The sequence below is a fragment of the Suillus discolor genome, assembly GCF_016758755.1.
Source record: "Suillus discolor strain FC423 chromosome Unknown F5147scaffold_48, whole genome shotgun sequence".
NCBI classification, from domain to species: Eukaryota; Fungi; Basidiomycota; class Agaricomycetes; order Boletales; family Suillaceae; genus Suillus; species Suillus discolor.
In genome coordinates this window covers 25046-41206 of record NW_024541295.1, presented here as the reverse complement: position 1 = coordinate 41206, position 16161 = coordinate 25046, and the positions used below count along the sequence as shown (strand labels likewise).

The 16161-nt window shown below is 49.1% G+C and overlaps 6 protein-coding genes across 6 annotated transcripts; 4 read left to right on the top strand and 2 right to left on the bottom strand.

The window, feature by feature from the left end:
- Positions 1 to 43: 43 nt before the first annotated feature.
- Positions 44 to 1609, bottom strand: F5147DRAFT_639278 (uncharacterized protein). The gene is made up of 2 exons (XM_041433000.1): positions 1467 to 1609; positions 44 to 1404 (listed from the first exon to the last, which is right to left on the bottom strand). The coding sequence occupies exons 1-2, from the start codon at positions 1584 to 1586 to the stop codon at positions 82 to 84; spliced, it is 1443 nt and encodes a 480-aa protein (XP_041290068.1). The 5' UTR covers positions 1587 to 1609; the 3' UTR covers positions 44 to 81.
- An 83-nt stretch (positions 1610 to 1692) lies between these two features.
- On the top strand, positions 1693 to 4576 carry F5147DRAFT_707592 (EF hand associated-domain-containing protein). Its single transcript, XM_041438071.1, has 15 exons — positions 1693 to 1854; positions 1907 to 1965; positions 2018 to 2099; positions 2156 to 2298; positions 2346 to 2447; positions 2496 to 2615; positions 2662 to 2763; positions 2818 to 3047; positions 3095 to 3179; positions 3229 to 3377; positions 3439 to 3736; positions 3789 to 3920; positions 3972 to 4043; positions 4092 to 4216; positions 4272 to 4576. Exons 1-15 carry the CDS (start codon positions 1818 to 1820, stop codon positions 4468 to 4470), a joined length of 1935 nt encoding a protein of 644 aa, XP_041290067.1. The 5' UTR covers positions 1693 to 1817; the 3' UTR covers positions 4471 to 4576.
- Positions 4577 to 4640: 64 nt separating this feature from the next.
- Positions 4641 to 6613, top strand: F5147DRAFT_707585 (uncharacterized protein). Its single transcript, XM_041438070.1, has 8 exons — positions 4641 to 4914; positions 4965 to 5350; positions 5400 to 5476; positions 5529 to 5567; positions 5615 to 5965; positions 6019 to 6399; positions 6452 to 6538; positions 6591 to 6613. Exons 1-7 carry the CDS (start codon positions 4826 to 4828, stop codon positions 6497 to 6499), a joined length of 1371 nt encoding a protein of 456 aa, XP_041290066.1. The 5' UTR covers positions 4641 to 4825; the 3' UTR covers positions 6500 to 6538; positions 6591 to 6613.
- A 19-nt stretch (positions 6614 to 6632) lies between these two features.
- Positions 6633 to 7782, bottom strand: F5147DRAFT_762520 (uncharacterized protein; the record flags this gene model as incomplete). Its single annotated transcript, XM_041440590.1, has 3 exons — positions 6633 to 7432; positions 7484 to 7574; positions 7622 to 7782. 3 exons carry the CDS (start codon positions 7780 to 7782, stop codon positions 6725 to 6727), a joined length of 960 nt encoding a protein of 319 aa, XP_041290065.1. The 3' UTR covers positions 6633 to 6724.
- Positions 7783 to 8334: 552 nt separating this feature from the next.
- Positions 8335 to 10470, top strand: F5147DRAFT_581250 (uncharacterized protein; the record flags this gene model as incomplete). Its single annotated transcript, XM_041431592.1, has 2 exons — positions 8335 to 8932; positions 8993 to 10470. 2 exons carry the CDS (start codon positions 8335 to 8337, stop codon positions 10468 to 10470), a joined length of 2076 nt encoding a protein of 691 aa, XP_041290064.1.
- Positions 10471 to 12795: 2325 nt separating this feature from the next.
- F5147DRAFT_707547 (SRF-TF-domain-containing protein) lies at positions 12796 to 14870 on the top strand. The gene is made up of 3 exons (XM_041438069.1): positions 12796 to 13509; positions 13574 to 13587; positions 13635 to 14870. The coding sequence occupies exons 1-3, from the start codon at positions 13068 to 13070 to the stop codon at positions 14490 to 14492; spliced, it is 1314 nt and encodes a 437-aa protein (XP_041290063.1). The 5' UTR covers positions 12796 to 13067; the 3' UTR covers positions 14493 to 14870.
- The last annotated feature ends 1291 nt before the right edge of the window (positions 14871 to 16161 follow it).

The following is a 16161-nucleotide window of genomic DNA, read 5'->3' as shown; positions in this document are numbered from 1 at the left end:
GCAACGGTATTGTGTAGACCACAAAGATACATGAAATTCAATATGACTGAACAAGATGATAAATAAATTATAAGGTATTGTCTACGTACGGCTATGATTGTATTGGGTGACACAGTATCCGACTCCGTTCTTGTTGAGTTTGAGAGAGTCATGCTGGGAGCGTGTGGAAGGAGGTAGAAAAGGATATGTGTCTTTAGTCACACCGGGCCCAAAGTCGAACACAAAAGGTCGACTTTGCGTTACGCCAAATACACGGGAACTCTCGAGTACCAGGGAATAGACGGGGGATGAGTCGTTGCCTGGAGCGTGTACACTCCATCCCTCTGTGGGACGGCGAACATCCCAGAACGCAACAACGCTGTGACGGGCAGTGCCTGCTCCAACAACACTTGAAGAACCGCCTCCGCATGACACGGAATAGATGGGCTCATCAGACCAGGGATCACAGAACGTGAGCATGGGACGCAAGGGGGCAGGGGTGCCCGTGACCCCTGAATCACGCCAACCTGAGCGTAAATCATGCACTTGAACAGCGCCATCGTACCATCCGGATACGATGACCTGTTTTGATGAACCCCATGGTGCAGACGGTGGTGCGTTCGTTATATCATACACTGCAGTGGAGCGTTCATGCGTGGAATGCAGGATGGCAAATGGTGCAGGGGACAATGAGGAAGGGGTTACGGCATGAACGACGAGAGGATTTGGGGATGTTGTGCCAAATGCCGTAAACGGCGTAGAAGACTTCATGCAGATAAAACTGGACCAAGATCTGCAGTCCAGGTTTATGGCGCTGACAAGGGGCGAATCTGAAGATAAGTTGCAGAGGCCTGCAGTTCCGAAAGATGATAGAGACAAGAGCATGTTATCTGAGCACGTCAGGCTCTCTATTACATCGACGATGCGCAATGCGAGAGGGGGATCGCGTTCGATGTTCAATGCCAACGGCTTATTGTTGGATTGCTCCTGTTGAAAATGAGGAAGGAATACACGATGTATACGTCCATCTTCGAAACCAACAGCTACTGTCCTTTCCGAATGACGATCGGGAATGAAGGTGATGCTTGTGATTGCCGGCCGGTCTGTGAACGAATATGAGCCCTCGTATGAGACTCCAGGAACACCATCATCAAGCGAGGAAGAGTGGGTTATATGATATGCATAAATAGTGTAATTGGCAGCAACGAGTAACACAGAAGCAGACAGGGCAATTTTAGGCTGGTATTTATTGCGCCAGGGGTGTGATAATGGTCGCGCGTTAAACTTTGCCTGAGCCCAACAGCGGTCAGACGCAACATCGTATCGAACTTGATCAAAAGAGGACCAGCTTCTACGTGCCAGCTGCAACGTGAATGACGGACGAACGTTGTATTTGAGGTAGAGCGACCATCCAAACTCGTGAACCTTTGATAATGGGCGGTACTAGTCAGAGATCCGAAATTATGGTGAACTTAATTCATATGTACCAAGAGGTTCACAAATTTGCACGTGTAGGATAGATTGATGAGGTCTTCCATATCAAGGTTTGCCATTATAATGATTAGGACATCACTGGGAAGGATAAGACCAGCGGCCTCGACTGTCATAGTAGTAGCGAGTAAGAGGTAGTGGCAGTGCTAAGCTCGCCTGTGCTGGACTTCCATAAAAGTCAATAGACTCTTGTGCTTATATAAGACGATCCGTACCGAGACAGCCAGGACTGCCAAACAGGGAGGGATTAAGTACACTGTTTCAAAGTTCACGTCCATCGCCATCGTCTAGCTAAGGCTTCTCACAAAAGCCGAGTCAGGTTTATCACGTCTTCTTTTCAGAGGGTCATGAGGAGGGATGTTCGCATTTTGCTTGTAGGGGATGGTACGTTGTTATTCCTGCTGTGGACCGCGTGTGCTGATCCAGGGCTTCGCAGAGGGTGTTGGTAAAAGTACCATTGTCACCTCTCTCATTAAGGAAGCTTTCGTTGCACATGTATGCTCTACTCTTCTACACGTGATTGCGGCACTGATGGCTCCAATGCCAGGTTCAACATGTCGTTCCGGAGGTCACCATTCCACCGGAGGTGAACCCAGAGAACGTGACCACTTACATTGTCGATTCAGGAGGTATTGTACCACAAACTTATGAATAAAGACGCGCCATTCTCAACTTACAATACAAGCTGGCCCACAAGACCGACAGCATCTCGAATCGGAAGTACGCAAAGCGCATGTTATTTGCGTGGTATACTCAATCGACAATCCTCACTCATTTGATCGAATACCTACATATTGGCTTCCCTTGTTTCGTCAATTAGGCGTCAACGTTTGTTTTATCTTAGTTTTCTCGCATCAACCTAACAATATATCCAGGTACCTGTAATCCTCGTCGGAAACAAGATCGACCTAAGAGGTGGTGAGGTTACTAACGAAGCCCTGGAGGAAGAGATCATACCCATCATGAATGAGTTCAAGGCATGTCAAACTTCCTGCGATATTCTTAAATTCAATAATGTCACCCAGGAAGTCGAGACATGCGTTGAATGCTCCGCTCAACTGCCGCTGAACGTGTCGGAGGTCTTCTACTTTGCCCAGAAAGCGGTCCTGCATCCCACTGCTCCTCTGTATGACTCCAGGGAACATGTGCGTACTGACAGCTCGTGATAGGTTCTCAACTGAAGCTCCCCAGGTCCTGAAACCCGCTTGTGTTAGCGCCCTGAAACGAATATTCAAGCTCTGCGATGCGAACAAGGATGGTGTTTTGGATGCTGCAGAGCTGAATGAATTCCAAGTATATATTTTCACTTCTCTAGCATCCGGAAATGCTAAACACGAAAGCGTGTAGCGAAAATGTTTTGATGCACCATTACAGCTCCAGGAACTTGAAGGCATCAAGGATATGGTTCGTGAGCATGCGGAGGGAGGCGTGCGAGACGATGGTTTGACAGAGGCTGGATTTCTATACCTGCATACGATATTTATTCAACGCGGAAGGCTGGAGACAACATGGGCTGTTCTCCGCAAATTTGGTTATGCAGAAGACCTGCGACTCACTGAGTCATTCCTACTCCCAAAGTACGCGATTTAACTTTATGAGCTTTAAAAATTGACCGATCTTTTAGATTCGACGTGCCCCATGACTGTTCTGTTGAACTGAGTCCTCAAGGATATCAATTCTTCACTGATATCTTTGAAACTTTCGACAAGGTTTGGACACTAAAACGTGCCTTTATGTCGCGCTCACATACATCTCTAGGATCAAGATGGTGCACTCAACAGCGCAGAACTGGAAGAACTGTTCAGTACATCCCCAGGGAATCCATGGGAAACTCAGAAATTCCCGGATACGACCCTGGTGGATGATAAAGGTGCGGTCACTCTGCAAGGCTGGCTCGCTCAATGGAGGTCTGTGTTTGGGATCACCTCCAGTTGAATGCCCTGCTCATCCACCTACCCTGCATGCCAGTATGACTACTCTCTTAGATCATAAAACCACTCTCGCATACCTTGCCTATCTTGGATACCCCGATGAACAACGCACATCTGCATTACTGACAACACGTCCCCGCAAACTTGACCGGCGGAAAGGCAAAGTCTCCCGCAATGTTTTCCTATGTTATGTTTGCGGTGCGGCTGGTTCAGGCAAGACGTCTTTACTGCGGTCATTCGCTGGGAAGCCATTTCGCGACGCCTACGAGCCAACTAGTAAGATGGTGAGCGTAGTTAATGCCGTGGATATTGATGGTTCAGAAAAGTACCTCGTGGTAAGGTCTTAACAACATTTGGCACGTGGGTAATTGACAGTGATTGGTTTAGCTCCAGGAATTTGGGTCTAAATACGAGGCAGAGACGCTTCGCGCGTCGAAGAAGACGGATCTTGCTGACGTCATTGTCTACGTACATGATTCCAGTGATACTAACTCGTTCTCTTACATCAGTAATCTACGAGTAGGTTATTTTGACCCTCGAAGGTGGATGCTGACCCAAATTCGACTATAGCAACAATACACTCTCGATCATACACCGACCCTATTCGTTGCGACAAAGTCGGACTTGGATCTTGCACAACAAGTTTGGATATTTCTTGCCAAAGCCAGTTCCTTCCTGATGTCATTTTAGAGACACGAAGTTCAGCCCGACGTATACTGCAGACGGCTTGGCCTCCAGGTGCCTGTCGCTGTCAGCGTCAAAACGGGACAGACCGCAGACGTCTTCCATGCAATATGCAGCATTGCCATGAATCCGTAAGTCGTTCCTGCTCTTTTGTTTCTTGAAGGTCTGCTGACCACCCTATTTTAGTCACGCGGCAATACCCGGAGGGGCAGATCGTGCGATGACAGCCTCGGAGCGGGTGCGTGTTTACGTGGCATTTACTGCACTACTGGGGGGCGTCAGTGCGGGTCTCGTAATGCTCTACAGGAGTCTCTTACGACAAGAGATTCTTCCTAGTTGGACAACACCTTGGGCTACATGGTTATTGGGCAGGCGGGATCCTTGATTATTTTCGCATATTGCATATATCTACTTTATAGAGTTATACACAGTCGAACTCGTGCGGGGAATTCTAGATTAGTGACCTGGGCGCTGGGTTTAGTTATACAGCAGACGAGATCCGATATCCGATTGCTGAGATCCGAGATGCCTGCAGGATGTCGCCTGGGTCCTGGGACTGCACACAAGAAGCCCTCACTCCAGAAGGTGTAAACTTTGACTATATTTACCAGGTTGGATCTTCAACAGCTCTTTCAACCGCCTCTCAGGTAACAAGGAATACGAAGGCAGACCAAGTATTCGTCGATAAATATTCCCAGGAGCCTGCATCTGAACCAATTACAATAACACTGTGACTCGCCATGGATGAAGATATGGAATTCGACGCCAACACGGCTCAGCCGACTCCCCAGTTTCATCGTCAAAACTACTATGACGGAAGAAAGATGCTGTACGTGCCTGCAAGACTCTATACCAGCCGTCATATTCACCCGTGCACAGCGACTTGGTGTTTGTGCAAGACTGTACGGGCAGTCAAGGAAGCTACATCTCATCTGCAACGAAGAACATCGAGGAGATTTGCGCACATATTTTTGAGTCGGGGAAGCTTCAATCGCAAGAGGATTTGCGCGTCGGCCTTGTTGCGTTCCGCGACCATCCGCCACAGGATCACACATATGTGGTGAAGAACTTTGGGTTTTCATCTGATATCAGCAAGGTACATCGGGACCTTGCAGGGCTTTATGCATCTGGGGGTGGTGATGGACCGGAGGCCGTGACAGCTGCGCTCGCAGAAGCACTCCATATGGACTGGAGGGAGCATGCGAGCAAGATGGTCGTTCTGATTGCTGATGCCCCACCGCACGGAATAGGAGAGTATGGGGATGGTAAGTATGGTGATCTGGCTATTTGAGCGATGTATTCAACCTTTGGCAGGATTCGATGAAGGCTCTCCAGATGGACACGATCCGTTGCAACTAGTTCGCGAGATGGCTAGTCGGGGCATCACGCTGGTACGTTTTATCACGGTCCAACGGTCAATGAGTTAGATAACCGGTTCCCTAGTTCTTCGTTGCATGCGAACCGGCGCTCAGTGGTTACTCGGTATGGTTGTCGCTACTCTTTTGTCACAGTACTTACATGTGTTTCAGTATGCAACAGATTTCTACCAAGCAATTACAACCATCACATCTGGGCTCATGCTCCCACTTACAACAGCTGATCTCCTCTCGCACGCGATCGTAGGCAGTGTGTTGGAAAACCTCGATATGGAGCGCCTTGTTCGAGAGGTGGGGCATGCTGTGGCGCAACGAATTCTTGGGAACAATGAAAGCGTCGATGATGTCGCCCGTGAATTGCACGAGAAGTTGCTCCTCCGGAATGAAAGCACCAAGAAAGTGGTGATTGAAAGCATCTACAAGGAGTCTCCCGAAGCTATGCATAACGTCGCGGTCTTCACCCACGCTACATCGCTGCATGAGGCGAAACCACAGTTGAAGAGGGTGCGTTGTTTTTCTACGGTTCTTTCGCGAGCTAACGGCTTTCATCGCCAAAGGTGCAAGGCACGCGTTTCACGGAAAAGTATCTTATCGCACGACAGACTGCGAACCGGAGTTTGTACTCATATCCATATTCGCCTCATACGCCTTCGCGACCAGAGAAGACTTACTCTTCTATAACGCCGAGTACTAGCCCCTTAACGTCGTCGTCCCCTCCTCGTAAAGTCGTAACTGACTTTGCTGCCTTCGGCGCGCCGAAGAATGCCAGCGTGTTCGGCACTGCTGTCGCCTCGACGCCTTTTTCGTTGGCGGGTGGTAAGGCCGCTTTTGGCGGGGTGAGGGGTACTACTCGCCCGTATGCTGATGACGATGATGACGACGATGACGATGGTAGGCAGCGGGTGGAACTTAGGGAGGATTCCATCTCGCTTGAGCAGGTAGGTCCATCTTGTTGCTTTGCTATCTCGTACTGATTGCCGTGCAACACAGGCCCGGCGTATCGCCATGCAAAGCGCATGGCGGAGCGTGCGAGGTTGATGACATCGGAGATGTTTTTCGTTCTTCTGCATCACGTTTGTGATTAGTTTTCTTTTGTCAGTATATCACGATGATGGATCATGTAGAATAGTTGCACATCAATCGCAATCATTAACAGCTTGGTTTGTATCATTGGAACCGTGTGGTAGTGTTTGATATCTTTACGAGAAATACCCGAATGTCAATGCAATGGCATAAACCTACAGTGGCGGACGAAATGCTAAATTAAGGATCTTTCTTTTCTCTCTTCTTCTTCTTCTTCTTTGTATCTATGTTGTCCTCGGCTGCAGAGTCGTCAACCTGAGAAGCATTTATGGTTCTCTCACATTGCCCCTGTGATGGAGGCTGATCGAGGCTCGTAAAGACCACATCCCCAGCTGCAGGGGGTTTTCCACATTCTGCAATATCAGGAGAATTTGCCTCCAATGTTTTCATAGCCCTCTTGGCTTCCTTCCGCGCCCTACGCTCGTCCTTCGTCTCGAAACCATGTAGTACGGACTTTTCTTTCCTAGTTTCTGCTGCTCTCTTCTCTTTTTTCTCCCGCTTCAGTCTTTTTCTTTCTTTCCGTTGCTCTCGAGTCTCGAGCAGCTCTGACGATTTTCGCTTTGTACTTTGCTTCCTGCTTGGGACGTCAGTCTGAGGAGCAATATCTCTTTCGGGAGTTGAATCGGTAGAATGCAGGGGGGACGGGGCAGGGGATGATGACAAATTGCTAGGATCATCAGGGGCCAATGTTGGCCCACGGAAAAATCGAGAGTATAAGCCTTTTCTTGCAGCCTCGCGTTTCGCAATGGTCATTACGGAGATGCGTGGGTAGATGTCTGAGTCTGGGGTAGTTATTCCGGATGCAGGGGTACCCGACAACGGTCTTCTATTCGAGATGATGCCTGTCGTGGTTCGTTTTAGTTGAAGGGTCGTGGACCTTAATGAATCCTAATCGTACGGCGAGTGAGTGATGGCGCAGTATGAAATGCAAGTGCAGACCTCGTTTTGATCGTCATCGTCATCGTCCTCGTCGTCCTCATCATCATCTGCTATCTTGATGGTGATAGCTTTTGTGGCAGCTGAATATAGGCTTCGAATAGATGAGATATTGGAGAATTTGAACGGGACAGAACGCACTGGTCCCAGAAGGGGAATGCCTCATCACGGTCCTTGCCTACGCCGGCGAGGTTTCGTTTTTTGGGGATAGCAAGGGGCCTGTCGATAGCGCCCGTGCGAAGGCCTGTGCCTTTGCCTGACCATCCGTACGATGCCAAGTAGCTTTGTCCGTCGAGAGGCATGAAGCAAGAACGTCGAAATATCTTCTATACTAAAGTAGCTAGGTCACATGATCTATTTTGATTGGCGAGGCATAAAAAAAGGTTGCCGAGCAGGTTTTGAACCCGTAACTGTTGTGTAACTGGTTGCTCATGCTTACTACTTGGCTATGACTTGTTGCAGTCCACCTGTCATATTGACACTAAAACAATGTCCCTGCCATCACAGTCATTTACCAATGCAAAACGAAATAAAAAGACTAGTCTTACAATTTTCATTCAATCCGAGGGACACAGAACATGCCAGCAATAAGTAAGTCGGGAACTGGCTCCCGCGCCGTTACGATGGTATATTGTGGATTTGAGCTCTAAGAAAAGAATGTGGGGGTCCGTGCGTTGTGTGTCGGCTCACGTCAGCAAAACACCCGAAAGTTGTGGGTTTTGGTCCCCTTGCACCTACATTCCCATCAATTACGCTTGCACCTTTTCTCAAACTTGCAGTGTCTTCTTACTGCAATCAGCAAACAGGAAATCGCTGGTCTTTTAGCTTCTTTCGCAGGTCCAAGTCGCACTATTATGGATATCGACAATCCACCACCGCAGGATCTTGACTCAGTTGATCCCGCCCAGTCATTGCGCGCAGCCGCTTTGCTTTCAAGAAAGCGCCGCAAAGTTACTGTCGAGCAACCGCCAGTAATACCTCAACGTCCTCTGGTCGAGCAGACTCTACACTTAGATTACGGTCAAGAAGATACTGCTACATCCTCAACGCCTTCTGCAAATTTTCCTGCGACAGAAACAAGGGCTCCATCGACATCAGAGGAGATTCATAAACCGATATCAGAAATTGAAGATGGTCAGATCCGAGAGGAAGGTGAAATCAGCGATACGGAAGAAGCCGCCCCACCGCCAAGGCCTACCTCCCCGCCTCCAAAATTTCGGAGGCTCGAAACTTCCTCGAAGGACACCGTCGCTTCCAAACTTGTCTCTACCTCTCCAGTCGAGTCAAATAATAGGCATAGGCCTTCACCTCGCCTCGAATCACCCTTCACTTCAAATCCTGCCTTCGGATCAGAAATCTACCAGTCACCGCCACCAGCTTTCCTGCAACCATTTGTTCTTGAGACACCTACGTATAGACTTGACCCAGATCATGTCAGGCCAGGGCTGGCCAGTTCGTATTAGCTTTTTATTGAAGACGTTAGCTAATCATTTTTATTCTTATATAATACAGTGACCGAAGATCAGTATAATACCGCAAAAGACATCGTCTTGGATCTACTTGGATGGGGTGTTCCCCCTGAGTACCTCGTCGATTGTGGCCTTAGCCGTCACGTCGTATTCTATGTTTTCACCGAACTTAATTTGCGGATGCCTACAAATTTGGATACCAATGGTCTCATTCCATACCCTACCCCTGAAATGATGTGCTCCATTCCTGCTTCACCTTCCCAATCAATTCGTTCCTCCTCATCAGCGATGCCCCCGCCACCAACAATTCCTTCTCACAAAGAGTTGACTAGCCCAGTTTCGGGTGCTTCTGATCACTCACGTGGCAGACTCGCTACTCGTCTTGGCCTCCGTATATCGTCAGGTGGTGAGCCCACTGACGTGAAGGTGGAACCCACATCCCCATCAGCAGTCGACTCGTCATCTTCTCATTCTCTTCACATGATCGAACAACAACGACGACAAGAGCTACTTGCTCGAAAAGCTGTTTTCGCTTCTCGCAAGGCCAAGCAGTCTAATTCCCCTGGCGGTTCATCTTCGAGAGACAGGGACGTTGAAATGTCCTATGTTGCTCCAACTGAGACTGTCGAAGATTTTTTGAAGAGCATTCCTGCTGTGGACAGTGAAATCGCAGAAAACGGTAGTAAATCTCCATCCTTGCGCCCGGCACGGTACTCCAGCCCTGGAAACATGGAAGTTGATAAGGCGTTCCTTGGTCTTGTCACACCGCAATCGGCCTCTTCTATGGCGCCATCTGGTTTGTATTCAGCTGACTCAGAAACATCTGGAGTAGGCGGTACTATTTCGCCGGTGACTGATACTCCACCTTTGTCCGGCAATTCCACTGCACCATCCTCGGATACGTATTCTGGCGCATCTTCATGCACCGCGCCGGCTGATTACTCTAATTCCACTCCAGTACCCGCATCCGCTACTTCAGGTTATGACACCGATGGCGTACAACGAAGGGGCACCAAGCGACCAGTCGCTGCAGACTTCGTTGATTTTGACCACGGTCCTGGTACTTCCAGAGCTTCTTCTGGCAACGGTTATTCGAATAATGGCTATACGCACCCTAATCTACTTCGACGGAACACAGGGAGTTTTGCGGGAGTGAGTGGCATGCGACGATGTGTCATCGAACTGAGCGATAGCGAGGATGATGGAGATGGCGAAGGGACTGGTGATACCGGTCCACATGACGGTCCATCATCATACTCACCGATGGTCTTCGCGCGTCCCCCACGGTTTAGTGGACATGGGACGCCAATTTCGTCCAATAGTTTCGCTAATGGCGAGGGGCGTTCGACTCCCTTGAATTTGCATCCAATCAACTCTAATGCTCCGGGTATGTCGCCTGCTGCTCTTGTAGAGAAAGAGGAGGAGATCAAAAGGATGCGCCAAATGATTGCTCAGCGAGAAGAGCTTCGGCAGAAAAAACTTGCCGCTGTGTGTTCCCTTTGTGCTGGCTTGACTTCGTAAGATGATTTACCAATGTTTCAGATGTCGGGCAAAACGACGCCGGTAATCCAACCTGCAGCCGCAGGGCCTCTCACAGCTGATCCTGCTGTACCTCCTTCGATTGCCGTGGTTAAATCGGCAGGTGGCTCTGGAGCGCCCATCAACCAGGAGGACGCCGCCACGCCCCTTCATAATGGCGATGTTGGGGGTACACAGTCGTCTGAAGACGCTGAAGATGCCGTTATGGCAGATACGCAAGGTTCGCTTTGGTCTTCATCGCCCTGTGCCTGTGTCGTCTTCGTATAACGTTGTCATGTCGTGGCATTGATCTCATTGCATTGCATTTCAACTGCGATCTATTTTTGAGTATAGACTGTGTTTACCCTTGATCTCTACTCCCTTTCCTTTTCTCACAACGCGATACGTGGTGCTCATGTGGGTCTGCAGATCACACTGAACCGACGGCAGTCCAAGAAAGCGCCGATATTCATGTAGTCATTTCCGCTGAGGAAGCTGCTGTTAACACCAGCAGCGAAATAACCTCAGCCAAGCACACCATGGGTTCTTCCTGGTTCTTCACCAGTCCGACAGCCGGCTGATATATCTCTTTGTTTGTCCCCCCCTCTGGGTCTTGACTGTTATATTTTTTTTTATACTTCATTTTGTCGTACCTTTGCTGTTCATTCCTTTCCCTTTTCTGGTCACTCTTTTCATTTTTGATCCTCGCCATTACTACTTGGGTCTACTCAGGGGGTGTAGGATTCGAGCCAATCACTAATGATAGTGCCGTCGACGAAGACCAAGGTTCGTAACTCATTGCCTTGGTTAAGCATGTCCTCACTTCTCCGCGGTCGCGCTGACCTCATCGTTCCCATCTATTCGTTACATTAATACCTTGTTTGCTTTTTGCAGCGCTGACAGAGGAAGCACATTCCGAAAAATGGGCAAGAACCTTTCTCTCTTTTCATTTGAGTGTGTTTTATGTACTGACTCTAATTTTCTGTTTCCTTTCTCCATTTGTGATTCCGGAATCGGATATAGGAATCTTTAAGCGCAACGTTTCATCAAACTGCTGGCGTGTTTGATGGCCTATCGTCGTCAGAGGTGCGTCTCGATCTATTCGATAATCGAGGCTGCGAGGCCTATTTAGGCCTATCTATGCTGACGTCGGGGGTGGCGTGGCATGCCAGGTTCCGAAGAAGGAATTGCAAGGTTCTCAAACGAGCTTTCCGTATTACGATTCGCCATTCTCGACCTACCCTCTACTTCTATCCCAATTACGTACAACGCCTCTTGATGCCGATTCTTGTCAAGATCCTCGGCGAACTGCCACTCATTCATCCAGATCGTCATCGCAAGCCAGTGCGAGCCATGCACCTAATTTATCATCACCCTCATCACGCACTTCGCTTATCTACTGTGCACCATCATTATCTCATTCATGTTCGACTGTTTTTGTTCCAGATCTCAAGCCATTGAAGCTTGCAAGCTTGCAGCGCGCCCTTGGACAAGTCAGTGCTAGCGACTCGGGTATTCGGGTATGTCAGTACGAAGTCCCTGGTGGGGGTGTTTGTCGTGACAAGGACTGTAACGATTTGCACCTGAGCCGACTCGTGAGCGAGCCGAGTGGTACGTATGCTTTATGTATTTAGATTTGGACTGACTGATGGATTGTTCGTTGTGGATACGTGTTGTATTTACTCATTACACTAGATGCAGACGTAGCGGCGTACGTGCACGGAATATTGCCGCAACCTTGGCGTAGTCGGTGCGACGTACGAGCTATCGAAATAGCCCTTGAACGGGTCCGGCTCGGTAGCAAGGCCAGAAATATTGACGAGTGCGTCACAAGCGCACTATCAGGACTTGGCATCCCGGTCGTTCCATCAACAACGTCTTGACACGTTCCAACCATCAGTATGTGACCGACAATGCGGCCCGGCCCTTGGATAATGATGATGATGAAGACCGGGAAACGTAAAGAGACCAAATGTCCAGAACTTTCGAATGTCAAAATTGTACAGGGGAAAGGACAAGAGCGCGCTAAGCGCCACAGGAGCATGAGCTCGTGATTGATGGTATACTTGCGTTTGGACTGTTGTATATTTATTATAATCAAAAGTTGTTTTTGGTTGTCACGTCAGAGTTGTTATGATTGGATGATGCGGAGACTCAATTTGGTGACACGAGGTTTGTCATGTTTTACTAAAATGGATAAGTTTGAGATTGCCACGAGGTAATCATTTCTATAAAAGGGATAGTAATTCCAAATGGAAAGTGAAATAATTACGGAAGCGGGTATCGTGGGAGCGATAGCTGCGGAAGTATTGCTGTAAGTAGTCGGCGGGGATTACCGCGGTGTGCCTGGCGGGCATCTGATACTCCGATTATGACCAAATAAATGACCACAAGGACAGTCTTTTTTTGATCGTCCAGACTGAGACAACACACGCCCCGTTGACAACTCCCTCCCTTTTCCACCTCCTTCCAACTTCAGCGATTCCTTTTAAGGACGCCGTCCGCACTGACACTAACATCCTCCAAGTCGCGTTCAACGTTCAACTTATCTTTTATTTCAACGCGTTCTCTTCATCGTCGTCGTAGGGTGAACAACCCATATGGCCTATCGCCGTCAACCTACTTCCACTACCACTAACTCGCCATCTTATCCGTATTCCAACGCCGCGGCTCATCACAGCCAACAACCTTCCCTTTCCGGTCAGAGCATTCAAGACGACCCCGCCGCCTCCTCTCCAACAATGCGTAAGCGCCAACGCACGGACCTCAATCTCGCAAATCCCGTCATTGCGGATCCTCAACAGCAACCACCGCCACCTGCTAATCAACAACCTCACCAACATCTTCCACAACCAGTACAACAACCAGGCGTACCAGAAGACGGTTTCATTCATGATCAGGATGCTGCTGAGAGTGGTGGAGACGACGATGATGAGGAGGAGAAACCCAAGTCGGACAAGAAGGCAGGAAGGCGAAAGATTAAGATCGAATTTATTCAAGATAAATCGAGACGTCACATAACATTCTCCAAAAGGAAAGCTGGTACGCGATCGACTTCCTTTGCCCTCTCTGTACTTTTCCTCAATATGTTCTTACACTTTCGCAGGCATCATGAAAAAGGTTTATTTCATCAAAATACTACTTCGCTTATCTAACCGAATCATTAGGCATACGAGCTTTCTACACTCACAGGCACTCAAGTCCTTTTACTCGTTGTATCAGAAACAGGTCTCGTTTACACCTTTACAACCTCAAAGCTTCAACCTCTCGTCACTCAACCAGAGGGCAAGAATCTCATTCAAGCATGTCTCAATGCCCCACATGGTTCGCTGCCTTCTTCAATGCCAGTCGGTACGCCTATAGGTCGTGCGTCTGGCCCCATGTCTTTGCCCGGCCCTGGAAGCACTAACCTTCCTGGAGGCCTTGCAATTCCAGGTGGTCCTGTTGGTGGCCCTCAAAGCGCCACGAAGGAGGACGGTGACGATGAAGCTGACGAAGAGGCTGCTCGCGGTAATCGCGCAGCCGCAGCCGGAGACAAGCGTCGTCGGCGTCCGTCAACAACTGGCACTGGACCTGGTCGTGCCGGCCCTGGATCGCCGCAAACCCCAAATAGCACTATCCCTCCGCCGCTTTCTATCCCAGCTGCCTCTCAACATCAACAGCCGCAGGCACCGCCTCCGCCACAAATATCACTTGGCTCTCCGACGAGTCCACAACAACAACATTCTCAAGTGCCTCAATCTCCTCAGTACGGAACATCCCCGACTGGAGGATACGGTACTCATGCCCAACATCATGGTCACCATGCACCTGGTGGTGGACATGGTGGAAGCCCAACAGACCCTGGAATGTACGGGGGCCACATGGGCTTGCCTCCTCCAGGTACTTATTCATACCCTGGACCTGGTGGCCCTGGAGGCCAGGGCGGTCAACCTTTAGGTGGACTGGCCGCTGCTGCCGCGCAGCACTCGCATTGGGCCCCGCCCCCGCCAGTTAGTCAGGGTGGTCATTATGGCCGCAGATGATGATACGAATAATGACGTGTGCTTACTTTCATGCATGATAAGCTTTCTTGTCCGTCCAAACTGGGTTGTTTTATGCTTTACTCACTTCTCTGCATGCTTCTACTTCTTCGTCTTCAGCTTCTTCGCTGTTAGTTACTCACAGCTATTTTGGCTGAATTTGTACAAATAATTGATGAATCCGCCTGGTCATTTCCCATTGTTTCCCCTGACTTGGTCTTATCCATATTTCTTTCTTCAAACCTCATTCAGTATTTTGGATGTTATCATGTGGTTGGCGTCAAAAGTGCTCGTACTCGTTTCTGTCCGTCCATACACGACTCGCATCTGTGCTATTACCAGTTCAACAAAGGCAGTGATTGTTTTACAAGACCAAAAAAACCCGCGGCTTTGAGACCAAACGTGAACTGTTCAACGAAACGGGAGCGGCATGTACATTTCTGTCCATGCTCATTGTCGCACGCGATCGTTTCCTTTCTTGTTCCGATCGACCCTCTGGACGAGTCGTCGTCGTCGCGGAGTCTATTTCTTTCTCAGAAATGGAAGTTGGTGATTGACCCGAGTTGGTCGAGCTCCATGGACTGACTCGAACGTTCCGACAGCGCTGCAGACGTTACTCCACCCCTTCACGATCTCACTGGCGACGTCAACGGGAAGGGCTCGTAATGCTACTCGGATCTCGCTCCATAATCGATCGCTCCCTCGCCTGACCCATCACTCACGTTGGACTGACAGCGTTCATCCCAAACTTAAGCTTAGGACATCTGTTTCAATGAAAACGTGCCTTGTGGTGTCGTCACGACCGTGCGAGTCGCCCGGTTATCAAGACCTACTAGTAGCTCCAATAATCACATGCGTTCTATGGAAAGACCCTTATCATGTAAACCAACATTCCCGGTTACGTAGTTCAGCCAATGAAATTCGTTTATTCCTTACCCGTTTCCATGCTGGATGGTACCTGAGTCAATCCGAAAAGCCGAAAGGACAGCCCGTCCGTCACTGGAGCGCCTAGAAGATAACAGCTAACCAATCTCATCGCATGACAACTACGCTAGGCATGACAGCCACGTAAATAAAAGGCATACATACAACAAGCCCTATGCATGGAATAAATAGCTTTAATAAAATTATGCAACGTGTGTCACCTACAGCGGTGCCGAGATGGCTAGTTGGAGCACCTAGAAATGGTATACAGGACATGCGTCCAGAAACATGCACGATTAATGATACAACTTCGGAGGTAGAGGGGAAGTGCGGGGATGATGAGAGCGGAAATGACTAGTCGGCGACATATCTGAGACCCAAGAATATGAATCACGATATGCGGAATGACTCAGGCTGGCGAACAAGGTTTTTCCCCTTCCCCTTGAACAAGCCGAGGACAACGAGAACGCCACCAGGAAATTACGATACCTTCACCCCCAAAAAAAGAAAATCCTTATCCCCCCCTCTGCTCCCTAATATCCCAATACAGCAATGAATGGAAGCCCAAGTTGCAAGGAATCATTCCTGAGGGTATAATCCAAAAAAAAAGACAAGGAAGGGCCTAACGGCACGGAACCTTGAACAACCCATATTAAGAAAAATAGGTTCAAACTCTGAAACGAGGCGCTTCGCCACACGCCTCATGGTCACATGCAACTTGCATAAGATCCGGCTGCAAGAAGCGCTG